The following is a 13751-nucleotide window of genomic DNA, read 5'->3' as shown; positions in this document are numbered from 1 at the left end:
TTAGGAGAGTTCTCTCCCACACAATACACAATTCTCTCTCCAGAAGAAATATGTATAGTGAAAGAACTGTCTTGGTGACGAGAGACACGGATTTATTAGCTTTTCTGAGTGTCAGAGTCCTCACTTCTAAAAGGGGGATACTACCTGCCTCGTGGAATTGCAGTGAGGGTGAGACATAGCGTATGTACCCAGCCTGAGCAGAGTAGCTATAAATAGGAAGAGAATCTCGTTTAGGAGCTTGGCATTGTGTCATTGAACAGAATGAACGGTTTTTCACGCTGCCTTCCAAGCTTTACCTTGAGAAGTCTCGGCGAGGCAGTGGATTCGGTTGCTATGACGACACTCGGGTTCCGCCTCGGAGCTTGCTCGAAGAGCGTTCTGGGCATTGTAGTGCGTGGAGCCGACGCTCAGCCAGGGGGTGGGGCAGCTTCCGGGGGACGCACTGCGTTTCCCGTGCCTGCCTCCACGGCCACACCCATCCCTCCGTGCTTCGGGGCCACAGAACCCAAAATAAAAGTCCAGCTATGGTCTCTGTGTCCACGTTCGCCTAAAATACAGCGGAGAGCAAGACAGCAGAAGCAAGGCAGTGCCGAGGGCGGAGCCAGGAGCCGTCCTGCTGAGGCAGGAAGAGGCGAGGCTTCCGCCGGGGGCACGGAGGCTCCGCCTCCTTGCGTCACTTCCGTAAACAAAGGGTACTGTGGTGGCGCTGGGTCCGGGATGTGACCCCGGCTCTAGCTGCGGCGGTAGCGTCGGGGGCTGCAGCTGCGGCGGTGGCTTCGGGGACTCCGGGGTCTTTGCAGGTTGAGGAAGAGGACCCCGATCCTCTCTTTCCTCAGGTACGAAGTGGAAGCAGAGGCGCTTCCACAGTGTCCCCTTTAGGCCTCTTCCACCACCCACTCTAGCCACTGCTCAGTTTGGGAAAGTGAAGGGTCATCGTGCTGGCTGGTTGGGGAAGGAGAATAAAGGTGAAGTCCAGAGGGACTCCTAGTCCTAATTGAAGGCTGTGTGCTCCTGGCACTCAGTGAGTAACTGTGAGCAGTCTGCGGAGGCCTTCTCTAAAAGGTTCCTTGCTGCTTGTTATTCAGGGACATTTTCGGTTCTTTTGTGGCAGAGATGTTGTCTTCCAAAAACGGATACATTTCGAGCCCTGACCCCTCAGAACATCATAGTTTAGACTGCTGTTGGTTTATTTGCATTACCTTACTACCCAGGCCTTGTTTTTTTTTCTTGTATCACCAAATGGTGTATTAGCATCATTAAATTTGAAGGTTCATGTGTTTGTGTATATCACAAGTTTATACAGATGCTTGCCTCTTTGGAGAACTGATGCCCTATTGTCTCTATTCAGCTGTTTATTAAAATTCCATTTAATTTGTGTCCATGCTGAAATAATCCCAAAGTGCCTGTTCTGTTACTGAAAATGCTTTTTAAAGGAAAAGTTGTTAGCCAAATTTTGAATGGATTTACACTTGATATCTGGGATTAGAGACTGATCATTAGAGCCTTTCTTTTCAACCTTTGCTTCTTTGGGGTATCATATGTCAATCCAGTTATGACTGTCTAGAGTCCGCCTGAGCCAATGAGCGGAAATGGCTTAAATTCCAGTGCTAGTGCTACCGAGTTCAGACAATGGCAAAAAATCTGTTTTCATTAAAATTCAAGAATGACAAATCAATTCAGTGGATTTGAATCTTTTTGAATGGTCATAGCATTGTTATATTCAACACCATGTACACAAAAGCTTAATACTGCGAAAGCACTTTACAATGTGATGAGGTAAATAGCCATGTAAATTTCTATCTCATGATACAGGAAGCAATAAAATTGAGAAGAATTTAATAGCGTGCATAAGCAAAAAGAAAATGTAAAAGGATATTTTTAGATGGATGGCTGTTAGGAAAATAAGGGTAGTTAATACATGATATAAGGGGGAAATATTGGATAAATAGAAGCCCTTACACATATTCTCTATGGAAGAGCTAGCTGGAACCTTATGGTGTAACTTTTTTGATTCCTAGCAAAATGAAACAAACATATACAGTTTCATGTATTGTTGGAAATAGGTAGAGAAGGTATATTCAGAATAGTCATGGAACAAGTTTAATTTTACAGAATTTCACTGGACTGGATCAAAGAACTAGAATCAGTATTATCCCTAGGTAGAAACTGAGTTTCTGCTTGGTAGTTGAAATAAAATTTCTAGTTATTAGTTAAAATGCAAATACCCCTGCTAGTTACACATTTGTGAATCTGTTATAACGGTGAATCTAGTTGGTTCTTCAAAGAATATATTAAGCAGGGAGATCTAAAGACTACCTACAACTTGAGTCAGGCTGGGAATATCTGCTATTTTGTTTCTTTTTATGTATATTTCCCTTTCATCCTGTAGGCTCTTTTTGAGAATAGGGACTTCGTCTTGTTCACTACCATCTTCCCAATATCCAGAATAGTGCCTGGAAAGTGGAAGAGAGTAAATATTTGTGGGATGAGTGAATAAAGAAAATGATGATAACAATTTTTGTCTAACAGTCAATTTTGCTTAGAGCTTCTGTGTACATAGCATAGTAGGTCAAACCTAAGGGATCCTTATTTTAACTTTATCTAATGACCTCTGCAATTCTTGATCCTCTTTAAGGCTATGAAGTGGGTGATTAAACCCCTTTCATTTTCACATATTCTAGCATATATGTATCATTTTGCTGTATTTCCTTAGGTCATAAGAAGCTGGCCGTGGTGCAATAAGGAACTTAAAACAATGGAGGAACGGAAGGTGAAGAGGCGGAGTCCTAAGTCTTTTAGTGCCCACTCTACTCAGGTTGTTAATGCCAAAAAGAATGCCATTCCAGTCAGTAAAAGTACAGGGTTTTCAAATCCTGCATCACAGTCAACTTCACAGAGACCAAAGTTAAAAAGGTGAATTTATTTCTTTCATGTTATCACAGCAAAATGCTAGCAAAGTAAATACTAAACCCAGTAATTCTTATAATGTTTTTTTTTCCTCTTGGCCTAACTTTTAAACAGTGGAAGCACATATTATATGTGATTTAGAAAAAAATTTATGAAGGTTATAGTATGTAGGGATTAGTACAGGCAAAATGAATGATTGGTTTGAAGACACTTACTTCGTCTCATATTAAACTAGACAGGAGTGAGAAAAGTCGTAGACAAAGCTGATGCACTAGCCAGAAAAGGGGAAAAAATATATGGATTTTTTTGTTTAGTTAAGCTGAGTTTAGTTTTTGTTTTCATAGTTTTTATTTATTTATTTATTCATTTTTATAGTTTATTTATTTTGAGAGAGAGAGAAGGCAGGCAAGGGAGGGGCAGAGAGAGAAGGAGGGAGAGTCTCCCAAGCAGGCTCCACACCATCAGTACAAAGGCCAATGGAGTACTTGAACACATGAATTGTGAGATCATGACTTCAGCCAAAACCAAGAGTCGGACACTTAAACTGACTGAGCCACCCAGGTGCCCCAGTTTTTATTTTTTAAAATAAGGTGGTTTTATTGTCATAGAAATGATTTGTGTTTATTGTAAAAATTCAAACACAGGAAAAGTTTGAAGAAGAAATTCAAAACACTGAAATCCTACCACCTAGAAGTACTCATTAGGAGTATTTGGTGAACATCATTTGTGGGTTGTTTTTTTTTTTTAATGTTTTATTTATTTCTGAGAGAGAGAGAGCGTGAGCAGGGTAGGGTCAAAGAGAGAAGGAGACACAGAATCGGAAGCAGGCTCTAGGCTCTGAGCTGGCTGTCAGCACAGAGCCCAACACAGGGCTCGAGCCCACGAACCATGTGATCATGACCTGAGCTGAAGTCAGATGCTTAACCGACTGAGCCACGCAGGCGCCCCTGAACGTCATTTGTCTTGAGGCTCTGAAGGAAGCAGGAGTAACATGTTTAAACGTGATATCTAATACTGCTGCGTATATGTGGGTGTTTTGTAGTGTTAGGTATTTGGAAAGCAAGATATTGTATCTCATATATATATTTTATCTTATATAATGTATCTCATATAACATTACATCTTATATATAATATATATGATTATATATCTTATATATCATATGTATAATATNATACATAATATATTCATATATATCTCTGCCCCTCTCCTGCTTATGCTCTCTCTCAAAAATAAACATTTACCAAAAAATTATAGATAATTATGTGCAATTAATGTTTTTACTGTACTATCTGTGCAGAGTGATGAAAGAAAAGACAAGACCTCAGGGAGGAGAAGGAAAAGGCACACAGCCAGCTCCCATTCAGCACTCCTTCCTCACCGATGTCTCAGACGTTCAAGAGATGGAGAGGGGGCTTCTCAGCCTTTTGTTTGTTTTCCANTTTATTTTATTTTATTTTATTTTATTTTATTTTATTTTATTTTATTTTATTCATTTTATTCGTGTTTATTTATTTTGAGAGAGAACACGCGCGTGCAGGGGAGAGGCAGAGAGAAAGAGGGGGAGAGAAAGAATCCTAAGCAGGCTGCTAATAGCGCAGAGCCCAATGCAGGGCTTGATCCCATAAACCATGAGAGCATGACCTGAGTTGAAATCAAGAGTCAGATGCTCAATTGACTGAGCCATCCAGGTGCCCCTATGTTGCCATTCCTTTTAAAAATATCATTTTCTTGGGGCGCCTGGGTGGCTTAGTCGGTTAAGCGTCTGACTCGCTTGGGTCATGATCTCGCGGTTCGTGGGTTCGAGCCTCGTGTCGGGCTCTGTGCTGACTGCCTGCTCAGAGCCTGGAGACTGCTTCGGATTCTGTGTCTCCCTCTCTCTCTGACCCTCTCCTGCTTGCGCTGTCTCTCTCTCTCTCCTAAAAATAAATAAAACATTAAAAAAATATATCATTTTCTTTTATTAAAAAAAGAAAAGAATCCAGAAGCATAAAATGTGATCATCCTCAATTTCATTTGTCATGAACTATAATTTGTCTAAAATGTCATGAAAAAATTTTTGTAAGGAGGGTTAGTAGAAATGTTAAGTGTAATTGCTTTTATGGAATAACTATCCTGAAAGTAACAAATTAAAGGAACATTCTTCATCCGTTAAATATTTTATTTATTTATTTTTAAAAAGCATGTTTTTATGCTTTATTTTTGAGAGAGAGAGAGAGAGAGTATTAGTGGGGAAAGGGCAGAGGGAAAAGGAGACGCAGAATCGGAAGCAGGCTCCAGGCTCCGAGCTGTCAGCACAGAGCCTGTCTTAGGGCTCGAACCCATGAACCATGAGATCATGACCTGAACCAAAGTCAGCCACTTAAGTGACTGAGCCACCCACGTGCCCCCAGTTAAATATTTTAGACTTACTGTTTTAGTTTGGGAAAGACTCAAGATCATTTTTCTTTACCTTTTAAGCCTAAACTTATTTCTTGCCCACCATCCCTGACTTTTGAATTGAAAAGAATCTGGTGTTTTTGTTCTTTCATGAAGATATAAGAACAGTTAAATGATTGTTCCATTAAAAGCTCCAAGGAGGTAGGACGCCTGGGTGGCTCAGTCAGTTGAGCATCTGACTTCTCTCAGGTTATGATCAGCCTGGTTCATGGGTTCAAGCCCCATGTTGGGCTCTATGCTGACAGCCCAGAGCCTGGAGCCTGGTTCGGATTCTGTGTCTCCCTCTCTCTGCCCTTTCCTCACTCATGCTTTCTCTCTCTCTCTCGCTCTCGCTCGCTCTCTCTCAAAAATAAACATTAAAAAAAAAAAAAACCCTCCAAGTAGGTATTTTTGTATATGAGTTCACAGAGTATATAGTCAAGAGTTTTTGTATTCAGCTTGCAACTTAACCTTATAACCCTTCTCTGATAAAATTCTATCCCTGTATTTTTTAAAGCAATTTGAAAATTATTGAATGCACATGTACACAATCTCACACAAATGCATAAATGTCAGTGACATACATACTGGTTTTTTGAAGTGCTAACTTTTCCTCCCTCACTCTTTATTCCTTGGTTTCTTTTTTTTCTTTTTTAATTAATTTATTTGAATTCTAGTTCACATACAGTGTAATATTGGTTTCAGGAATAGAATTTAGTGATTCATCCCCTACATATATTGCTCAGTGCTCATCCCAATAAGTGCCCTCCTTAATGCCCATCACTCATTTAGTCCACTACCTCCCAACACCCCTCCAGTAACCTTCAGTTTGTTCTCTGTATTTAAGAGTCTCTTATGGTTTGCCTCCTGTTCTGTTTTTAATCTAATATTTCCCCTATCATCTGTTTTGTTTCTTAAATTCCACATGAGTGCAATCATATATTTGTCTTTCTCTGACGTATTTCACTTAGCATAATACACTCTAGTTCCATCCACATTGTTGCAGATGGCAAGATTTCATTCTTTTTGATTGCAGAGTAACATTCCATTGCATATATGTACCACATCTTCATTATCCATTCGTTGGTCAGTGCACATTTGGGCTCTTTCCATACTTTGGCAGCTGTTGACAGTGCTGCTGCAAACATCGGGGTGCGTGTGGCCCTTCAAAGCAGCATATTTGTCCTTTGGATAAATATGTAGTAGTGTAATTGCTGAGTCATAGGGTAGTTCTATTTTTAATTTTTTGAGGACCCTTCATACTAATTTCCAGAGTGGCTGCACCAGTTTGCATTCTCACCAGCAATGCAAAAGTTTCCCTTTCTCTGCATCCTTGCCAACATCTGTTATTTCCTGAGTTGTTAATTTTAGCCATTCTGATAGATGTGACAAGGGATCTCCTCATAGGAAGATATCTCCTCATATCCCCTCCCTGACCACACCTTCTCTTGGCTCCACCTCCCCTGACCCCAATTAGATAACCACAGTAAGAATGAGGTGTATATCTTTTCATATTTTTCTCTAGGTTATAATACAAAAATATATATAAGCATACACAAAGAGTTTAGTTTTCATTGTTTAATACAAATTGTATCTTATATGTACTTGTCTCTATCTTGCTTTCTTCACTAAAGAATATCTAATGAAAATCTCACTTGGTCACCTGGTATAGCTCTAATTTATTCTTTTTTTTTTCTTTTTTTAGAGAGAGAGAGAAGTCAGGGGAGGGGCAGAGAAAGAGGGAGACACAGAATCCGAAGTAGGATCCAGGTGAAACAGGCTCTGACAGCACAGAGCCTGACATGGGGCTTGAACTCACGAACCATGAGATTGTGACCTGAGCCGAAGTCAGACGCTTAACTGACTGAGCCACCCAGAAGCCCCTAATTCATTATTTCTTTAACTTTTTTTTTTTTTTAATTAAGTAGGCTTAGTGCCCAGCGTGGAGCCCAGTGTGGGGCCTGAACTCACAACCTGAGCTGAGATTAAGAATTGGACACTTAATCAACTAAATCACCCAGTCACCTCTAATTCATTCTTTTTTTCAGTGGCTACATAATATTCCAAGTTGTGAATATACCCTAGTTTATTCAACCATTTCTCTATTGAAGGGCATTTACTTTTTGTCCATTTTTGAGCCACTAAACACAATGGTCTAGTGAATATCTCTTTACATATATATGTATATTAGTGGTTTTATTTCCTTGGGATGGATTCGCATACGTGGGATTATTGGGTCAAAGCAGTAATTCTGATTTTAATAAAGGTATCCAGATTGCCTTCCCAAAAAAGCTATTGTCCTTCTCGTTTTCATCCACAATTTATGAAAGAACTCTTTTCTCTGAACTCTACCAGCAATAGGTATGACTAGCCTTTTGATTTTGACTGTTGGTATGAGGTGGTATTTCTTTTATTACTATTGAGTTTGTGTATGTTAAGAAGTTGAATTGCTCTTTTCAAGATCTTTACCCAAATTTCTGTTTGCTTATTTATCCTTTTGTTGATGGAGGTATTGCCAGTTGCTAAGAGCCCTTTGTATATTATAGATACTAACCCTTTGACCCCTGTATTTTGGCTTTTTCAGTTTTGGTTTTTACCAAATTTAGTATGTTTGTGGACTTTGTGGTACATTTAGCCTTGTAAAAGTTTTTAATTTTTGAATACTGAAATATGTTTTATCTTTTTAAAAAAATTTTTTTAATGTTTTATTTATTTCTGAGAGAGAGAGAGAGAGACAGTGTGAGCAGGGGAGGGTCAGAGAGAGAGGGAGACACAGAATCTGAAGCAGGCTCCAGGCTCTGAGCTGGCTGTCAGCACAGAGCCCGACGCGGGGCTCGAACCCATGAACCGCGAGATCATGACCTGAGACAAAGTCGGAAGCTTAACCAACTGAGCCACCCAGGCGCCCCTTTTCTTATTATTTTTTTAATGTTTTATTTATTTGTTTTATCTTTTCTTATAGTTTCTGGGTTTCCAGTCTTGGTTAGACTATTATTTGAAAAGAAGACATTAAAAATACATTATTTATTTCACAGAGATATTTTATTATATTTCTACCTCCTTGCCTTACTTTGATCCAGTAAGATGGTATCTTTAGAATACTTTTACTTTCCCCTCTCCTCTCTTCTTCTCTCCCAGACTTGAGGTTTAATCTTTGGATCACTTCTTTGCTTTCTTGCCAACCCCCTTTCTGCCCCTACTCTTATGTGGCTTGTATTCTTGGATTGAAGTTGCTCTCCTTGTTATTTGTCAGTTTGCTACCTAGAAGTATTGTAGATAAGGGGTCAATTGCCCGTTGAATTTTTTCTTAATAGGTTATTTTTTTCTGTCTTGATGTTTGAAAGTTTTTTTCCTTACGTTTTTTTCATCGATTTTGCCTGGGAATCAGTGAGCCCTTCATACCTAGCAACTCATTTTCATCTGAAGGAACATTATTTCTGTTGTTAATTTATTTCTCCTCCGTCTATTCCTTTTTACCCTTTTGGAGCTTCTTTTGTTCTCATATTAGATCACCTGGATCCCTTGTGATTTATACTTTATATTTTTACTCTATATTGTCCCCTCCCCACTTTTCTCTTTTTCTATATATATTTATGTTATATATTGATACAATTTATATGTAAGCCAGTATACACACACACATACACACACACACACACACGAGTGCGCGCGCACACACATGCCTTTCTCTCTTGAGGTATTTCTTTCACTTGCTCTTCCAGGTTACTAATTGTTGGAAAACATCATTAAAATAGAGGAAATATGAGGTAGTTTCTATGAAGAAAGGATGATTTTTAAAGAGCTATATCTAGCTTCAAAATTAGTAGTAGTAAAGATAATTTAATGTTGTCAATCTATGAAAATGGCATAAATCTAGCCCAGGGAAATTATAGTATAACTTACATAAATTCATATTGATTCAAGATATGTACTTCAACTTTCACTGAGATATAGTATACTTTTAAGAAAACCAAGATTTTTTTAGAAAAAAATTTTGGTATCAAGAGGTTATAGAGGCTATACTTAAACTATATGAAAATATGTAATATGTCATGTACTGTATATATTTTAGCTGCCCTGAGCAGGTAATGCCACCATGGAAAACTCTACTCAATAAATAACATAACTGTTATAAATAACATAACTGTCCTTCAGCAGTTAAGTTGCCTTGCACTTACATTAGCACGTACAATGGAAAATATTGCATTGTGTTTCTCATGCTTCATAACATTCTTCATGTTTCATAAATATTTTCATTTATATTTCTTTTTTTTAAGCTTATTTATTTTTGAGGGAGGTGGGAGGGACACAGAGAGAAGGGGAGGGAGAGAATCCCAAGCAGGCTCTGCACTGTCAGTTCAGAGCCTGATGCAGAGCTTGAACTCATAAACCATGAGATCATGACCGGTGCCAAAATCAAGAGTCAGATGCTTAAATGACTGAGCCACCCAGGCACCCCTCATTTATATTTCTTAAAGGAGGCATACATAATTGGTGGCAAAATGACCCATGGTTGAAGTTCTTATAGGATTTTCACATTCACTCATTATTATAAAACATTGGACCCACTCAGTTCAAATGGGAGTTGTCAGACTGAACATGATTAGATGATGCTATTGCTTCTAAAAATGATGTTACTATTTAAAAAAGAATTTTCTTTACCTAAGAGATGATTTGGGCTTTGGGGGTTTGGTTTTGTTTTGTTATTTTAAATATTTTAAATATTTTATTTTCAAGCAATCTCCATACCCACTGTGGGGCTCATACTCAACAACCTCGAGACCAAGAGTCATAGGCTCCACCGACCAGGCGCCTGATGATTTTGTTTTTTAAAGAAAATCTTCCCTATCTGATACTCTTAGTGTTCACAGTCATTTCTCAGATTATTCTTTTCCTGGTCAGAAATTCGATTTGTTTATTATACACAGAAAAGAGGCAGTCATTAACAGTGTAATTTACAACAGAAAGAAAACTAAGTTCTTGTGAGTACCTTGAATTTACAAGTTTTTCCTCAAGGCAGTTAGTTTGAACTGTCCTAATCTTTATTCATGTTCTGGGATGTTCCCCCAGGAAATGAATGTTCCATTGAACAGATGGAACACGTTCGGGGAATGCAGGAGAAATTAGCTCGCTTGAATTTGGAGCTCTACGGGGAGTTAGAGGAACTTCCTGAGGATAAGAGAAAAACAGCCAGTGACTCCAACCTGGACAGGCTTCTGTCTGATGTGAGTATAATTCTTTTATAGCCTGTAATTCTTTTATATATTCATATAAAATGAATTACATGTAAATTATATTCATATAAAAGAATTTTACATATTATATATTTCTTCATTCTTTCTTTAATCAAAACTCTTTATTGAAAGAAAGGTCCTTGTTTTACTCATGTTAAAGCATACCATTTAGTGGTTTTCAGCCTATTCACAGCCTTTTGCAGACATCCCCACTGTCTAATTCTGGAACATTTTTAACCCCCCCAAAGAAGAAACCCTGTACCACTCAATTCTCCCTCCTCTTCTTCCCTTAGACACCTCTAGTCTACTTTCTATCTGTACAGATTTGCCTATTCTGGATATTTCATATAAGGAGAATCACACAATATGTGGCTTTTTGTGTCTGAGTTCTTTTCACTTAGTGTAGTATTTTCAAGTTCCATACATGTCGTGTCCTACCCTTTCTTAGAGAAATACATTTCAAGAAAATGGCCACATTTACATCTCAGCATATATTTTGAGAATGCTGGAAAATCTAGAAGTGAAAAATTCACTTCTGTACATATATGATAAGATCTTAATGTATAGAAGGTCCTGACGTGATAATACATTTTGTGTTATTTACTCAGGTGGCGGTTACTTATTTTTAAATAAGTACATATGTTTCAGGTCATTTAGTGCCTCGCTCTGTTAGCTCTATTAGCTTGCTAAAGCCGCCATAACAGAGTGGGTCCACCTGGAATTTATTTCTCACAGCTCTGGAGGCCCAGAGGGAGTGAGCAACGTGTCGGGAGGGTCGGTTTCTTCTGAGGACTCTCTCCTTGGCTTGTAGATGGCCACCTTCATCTTTACATGGCATTTTCCTTTTATGAGTGGGTGCCTACGTCCAAATTTCCTCCTCTTATACAAGAAGACACAAGCCAGACTGGCTCACCCTGTTGACCTCATTTTGACTTCTTACCTCTTTGTAAGACCCTGTCTCCAGATGCACTCACATTCTGAGGTATTGGGGATTAGAACTAAAATGTATGAGTTTTGGGAGGACATAATTCTGTCTGTAACACTATGTATGATTCTTATACTGAGAGGTGTTAATTACGTTGGCCTCTTTATATCTTTTTTGGAGGAAAAAAAAAGAAAAATCGAATTCAGTGTACTTCAGTTTCGGAATAGTTTCCATATTCACTAATGACAAAAGAGGATGAATTTCAGTGGCTTTTCTTTATCCTTTGAATAAGTAAATGTGAGAGAAGTTGTATGCCCATACTTTTAAAGTTTCAAGCCTATGTGTTTGATTTCACATCTAGTCCTTTAGTCTTGCAAATATGTCCTTTTACCAGGTCCTCTTAAGAAATAGAAGCTTAAGGGGCGCCTGGGTGGCTTAGTCGGTTAAGCGTCCGACTTTCGCTTAGGTCATAATCTCGCGGTTCGTGGGTTCGAGCCCCGCGTCGGGCTCTGTGCTGACTGCCAGCTCAGAGCCTGGAGCCTGTTTCAGTCTGTGACTCCCTCTCTCTCTGACCCTCCCCTGCTCACACTCTCTCTCTCTCTCTCCTAGAAATAAATAAAACATTAAAAAAAAAAAGAAATAGAAGCTTAATTTGCAGTGCATTTAGGAAAGCGACTGTGGAAGGGTGAGAAATTTGAAACCAGAAAGCCTTTGTTTAGTCTGGGGTTTGCATTTCAGTTGTAGCTGTGTAACTTTGTCACTTTAGTTAACATTTCTGTAATTTTGATTTTTCCCTCTGTAAAATAGGTGTGATTAATTCTACCACATACTAAAAACTGAAGGATATGTGAAATCTGTTTGTAATCCACAAAGGTTTTAAAGATTTTGATCATTGGGGCGCCTGGGTAGCTCTGTCTGTTAAGCATCTGAATTTGGCTCAGGTCATGCTCTCACTGCTCGTGGGTTTGAGCCCCTCATTGGGCTCTGTGCTGACAGCTCAGAGCCTGGACCCTGCTTCAGATTCTGTCTCCATCTCTCTCTGCCCCTCCCCTGCTCATTCTCTCTCTCTCTCTCTCAAAAATAAAGATTAAAAAAAAATTTTTTTAATATTTTGATCATTAAAATGGCAACTTTTTTTTAAACTATTAGAGATGATTATAATTATTTGTGGTTTTAAGAATCCTTATAAAAGTCCAGTTTCCATTTTCTGGTTTAATTCTCTTCTCATATTTGTGTTTAATAAATGCTAAAGCTACTTTAAAATTATTTTTCATAAGTGAAGTTCCCAAGCTGGAAATTTTTTGGAAAGTTTTTTCAGCATTTCACTTTTTCATTTAGAGAAAGCTTAAATGAAAAACAGTTTCTTTTAAAATGTGTAAACAATCATCGAATTAAGATGTTTTTCTTATAAAAATTAAAATTAAATTTGTTTCTTTGTGTTACAGTTAGAAGAATTGAATTCTTCCATGTATCCTTTTGCCTGATATCAACAGTGAAAAGTTTACAAATTATAACTTCTGGTGAACAGCTCAGTCAATGAACAGAGACACGTACGATTATTTACTGGGGCCTTTTTCTTCCCCTTTGGTTCCCAAATGGAATTTGTAGTTGTTTTGTGTGTTACAATTTTGTTTGTTTCTGATTTGTTCTGCTTTGCTTTCTATTGTTTTTGGATTTTTGAAACAAACTTTTAAAACTCAATCAAGAGAATTGAGGATTAGGCTAGTTGCCATAGAAATTATCTTGAATCTTAGATTCTTAAGTTAAATAGCAGTTGGATATGCAGACATAATATGCCATACTTAATTTCCTGTCATTACATAGAATACTTTAGATGCATATAGAAAGTATATTATAGAAATAGCTTAAAAGAAATCACCAAGGTATGTGTAAAATATTCAGGTTTTGACATCCCAATTTGGAGCAATTATTTCAGGAACTTTTCAAACTGTATTTCTGGACATAGTCCTAGGCACAATGGGAGATACAGAAGAACAATGAGAAATGATCCTGCCTATAAGATAATTTGAGAGGTATGACAACCTTCTGAACTAAATAATGAGATACTAAAAAGGATACTGGTTGTAGAGTCAAGACATTTAATTTTTGAAATTTGGTTTTGATAATTTTGATAATTAACCTTAGGTAGATTGTTTAACATCTCAGAGGGCCCTCTGTAATATGGGATAATTGTTACATATAGTGATGTGTATATGAAATTTTCCAAACTGTAGACTATATATATATACTGTATATATATATATATA

The 13751-nt window shown here is 38.0% G+C and overlaps 1 protein-coding gene across 1 annotated transcript in view; it reads left to right on the top strand.

Moving 5' to 3' along the window:
• Window positions 1–753: 753 nt before the first annotated feature.
• Window positions 754–13751, top strand: part of CCDC28A (coiled-coil domain containing 28A) — a 16171-nt gene continuing 3173 nt past the window's right edge. The window contains exons 1-5 of the mRNA XM_077776164.1: window positions 754–836; window positions 2714–2913; window positions 4208–4344; window positions 10372–10550; window positions 12930–12952. Coding sequence (XP_077632290.1) covers window positions 2756–2913; window positions 4208–4344; window positions 10372–10550; window positions 12930–12952 — 497 coding nt within the window. The 5' untranslated portion in view covers window positions 754–836; window positions 2714–2755. The remainder of the gene's footprint in view (window positions 837–2713; window positions 2914–4207; window positions 4345–10371; window positions 10551–12929; window positions 12953–13751) is intronic.

This window comes from Crocuta crocuta, unplaced genomic scaffold (genome assembly GCF_008692635.1).
Source record: "Crocuta crocuta isolate KB4526 unplaced genomic scaffold, BGI_CrCroc_1.0 scaffold25, whole genome shotgun sequence".
Lineage (NCBI taxonomy): Eukaryota > Metazoa > Chordata > Mammalia > Carnivora > Hyaenidae > Crocuta > Crocuta crocuta.
Note: the sequence above shows the minus strand (reverse complement) of the source record. Positions and strands in the feature narration are given on the sequence as shown.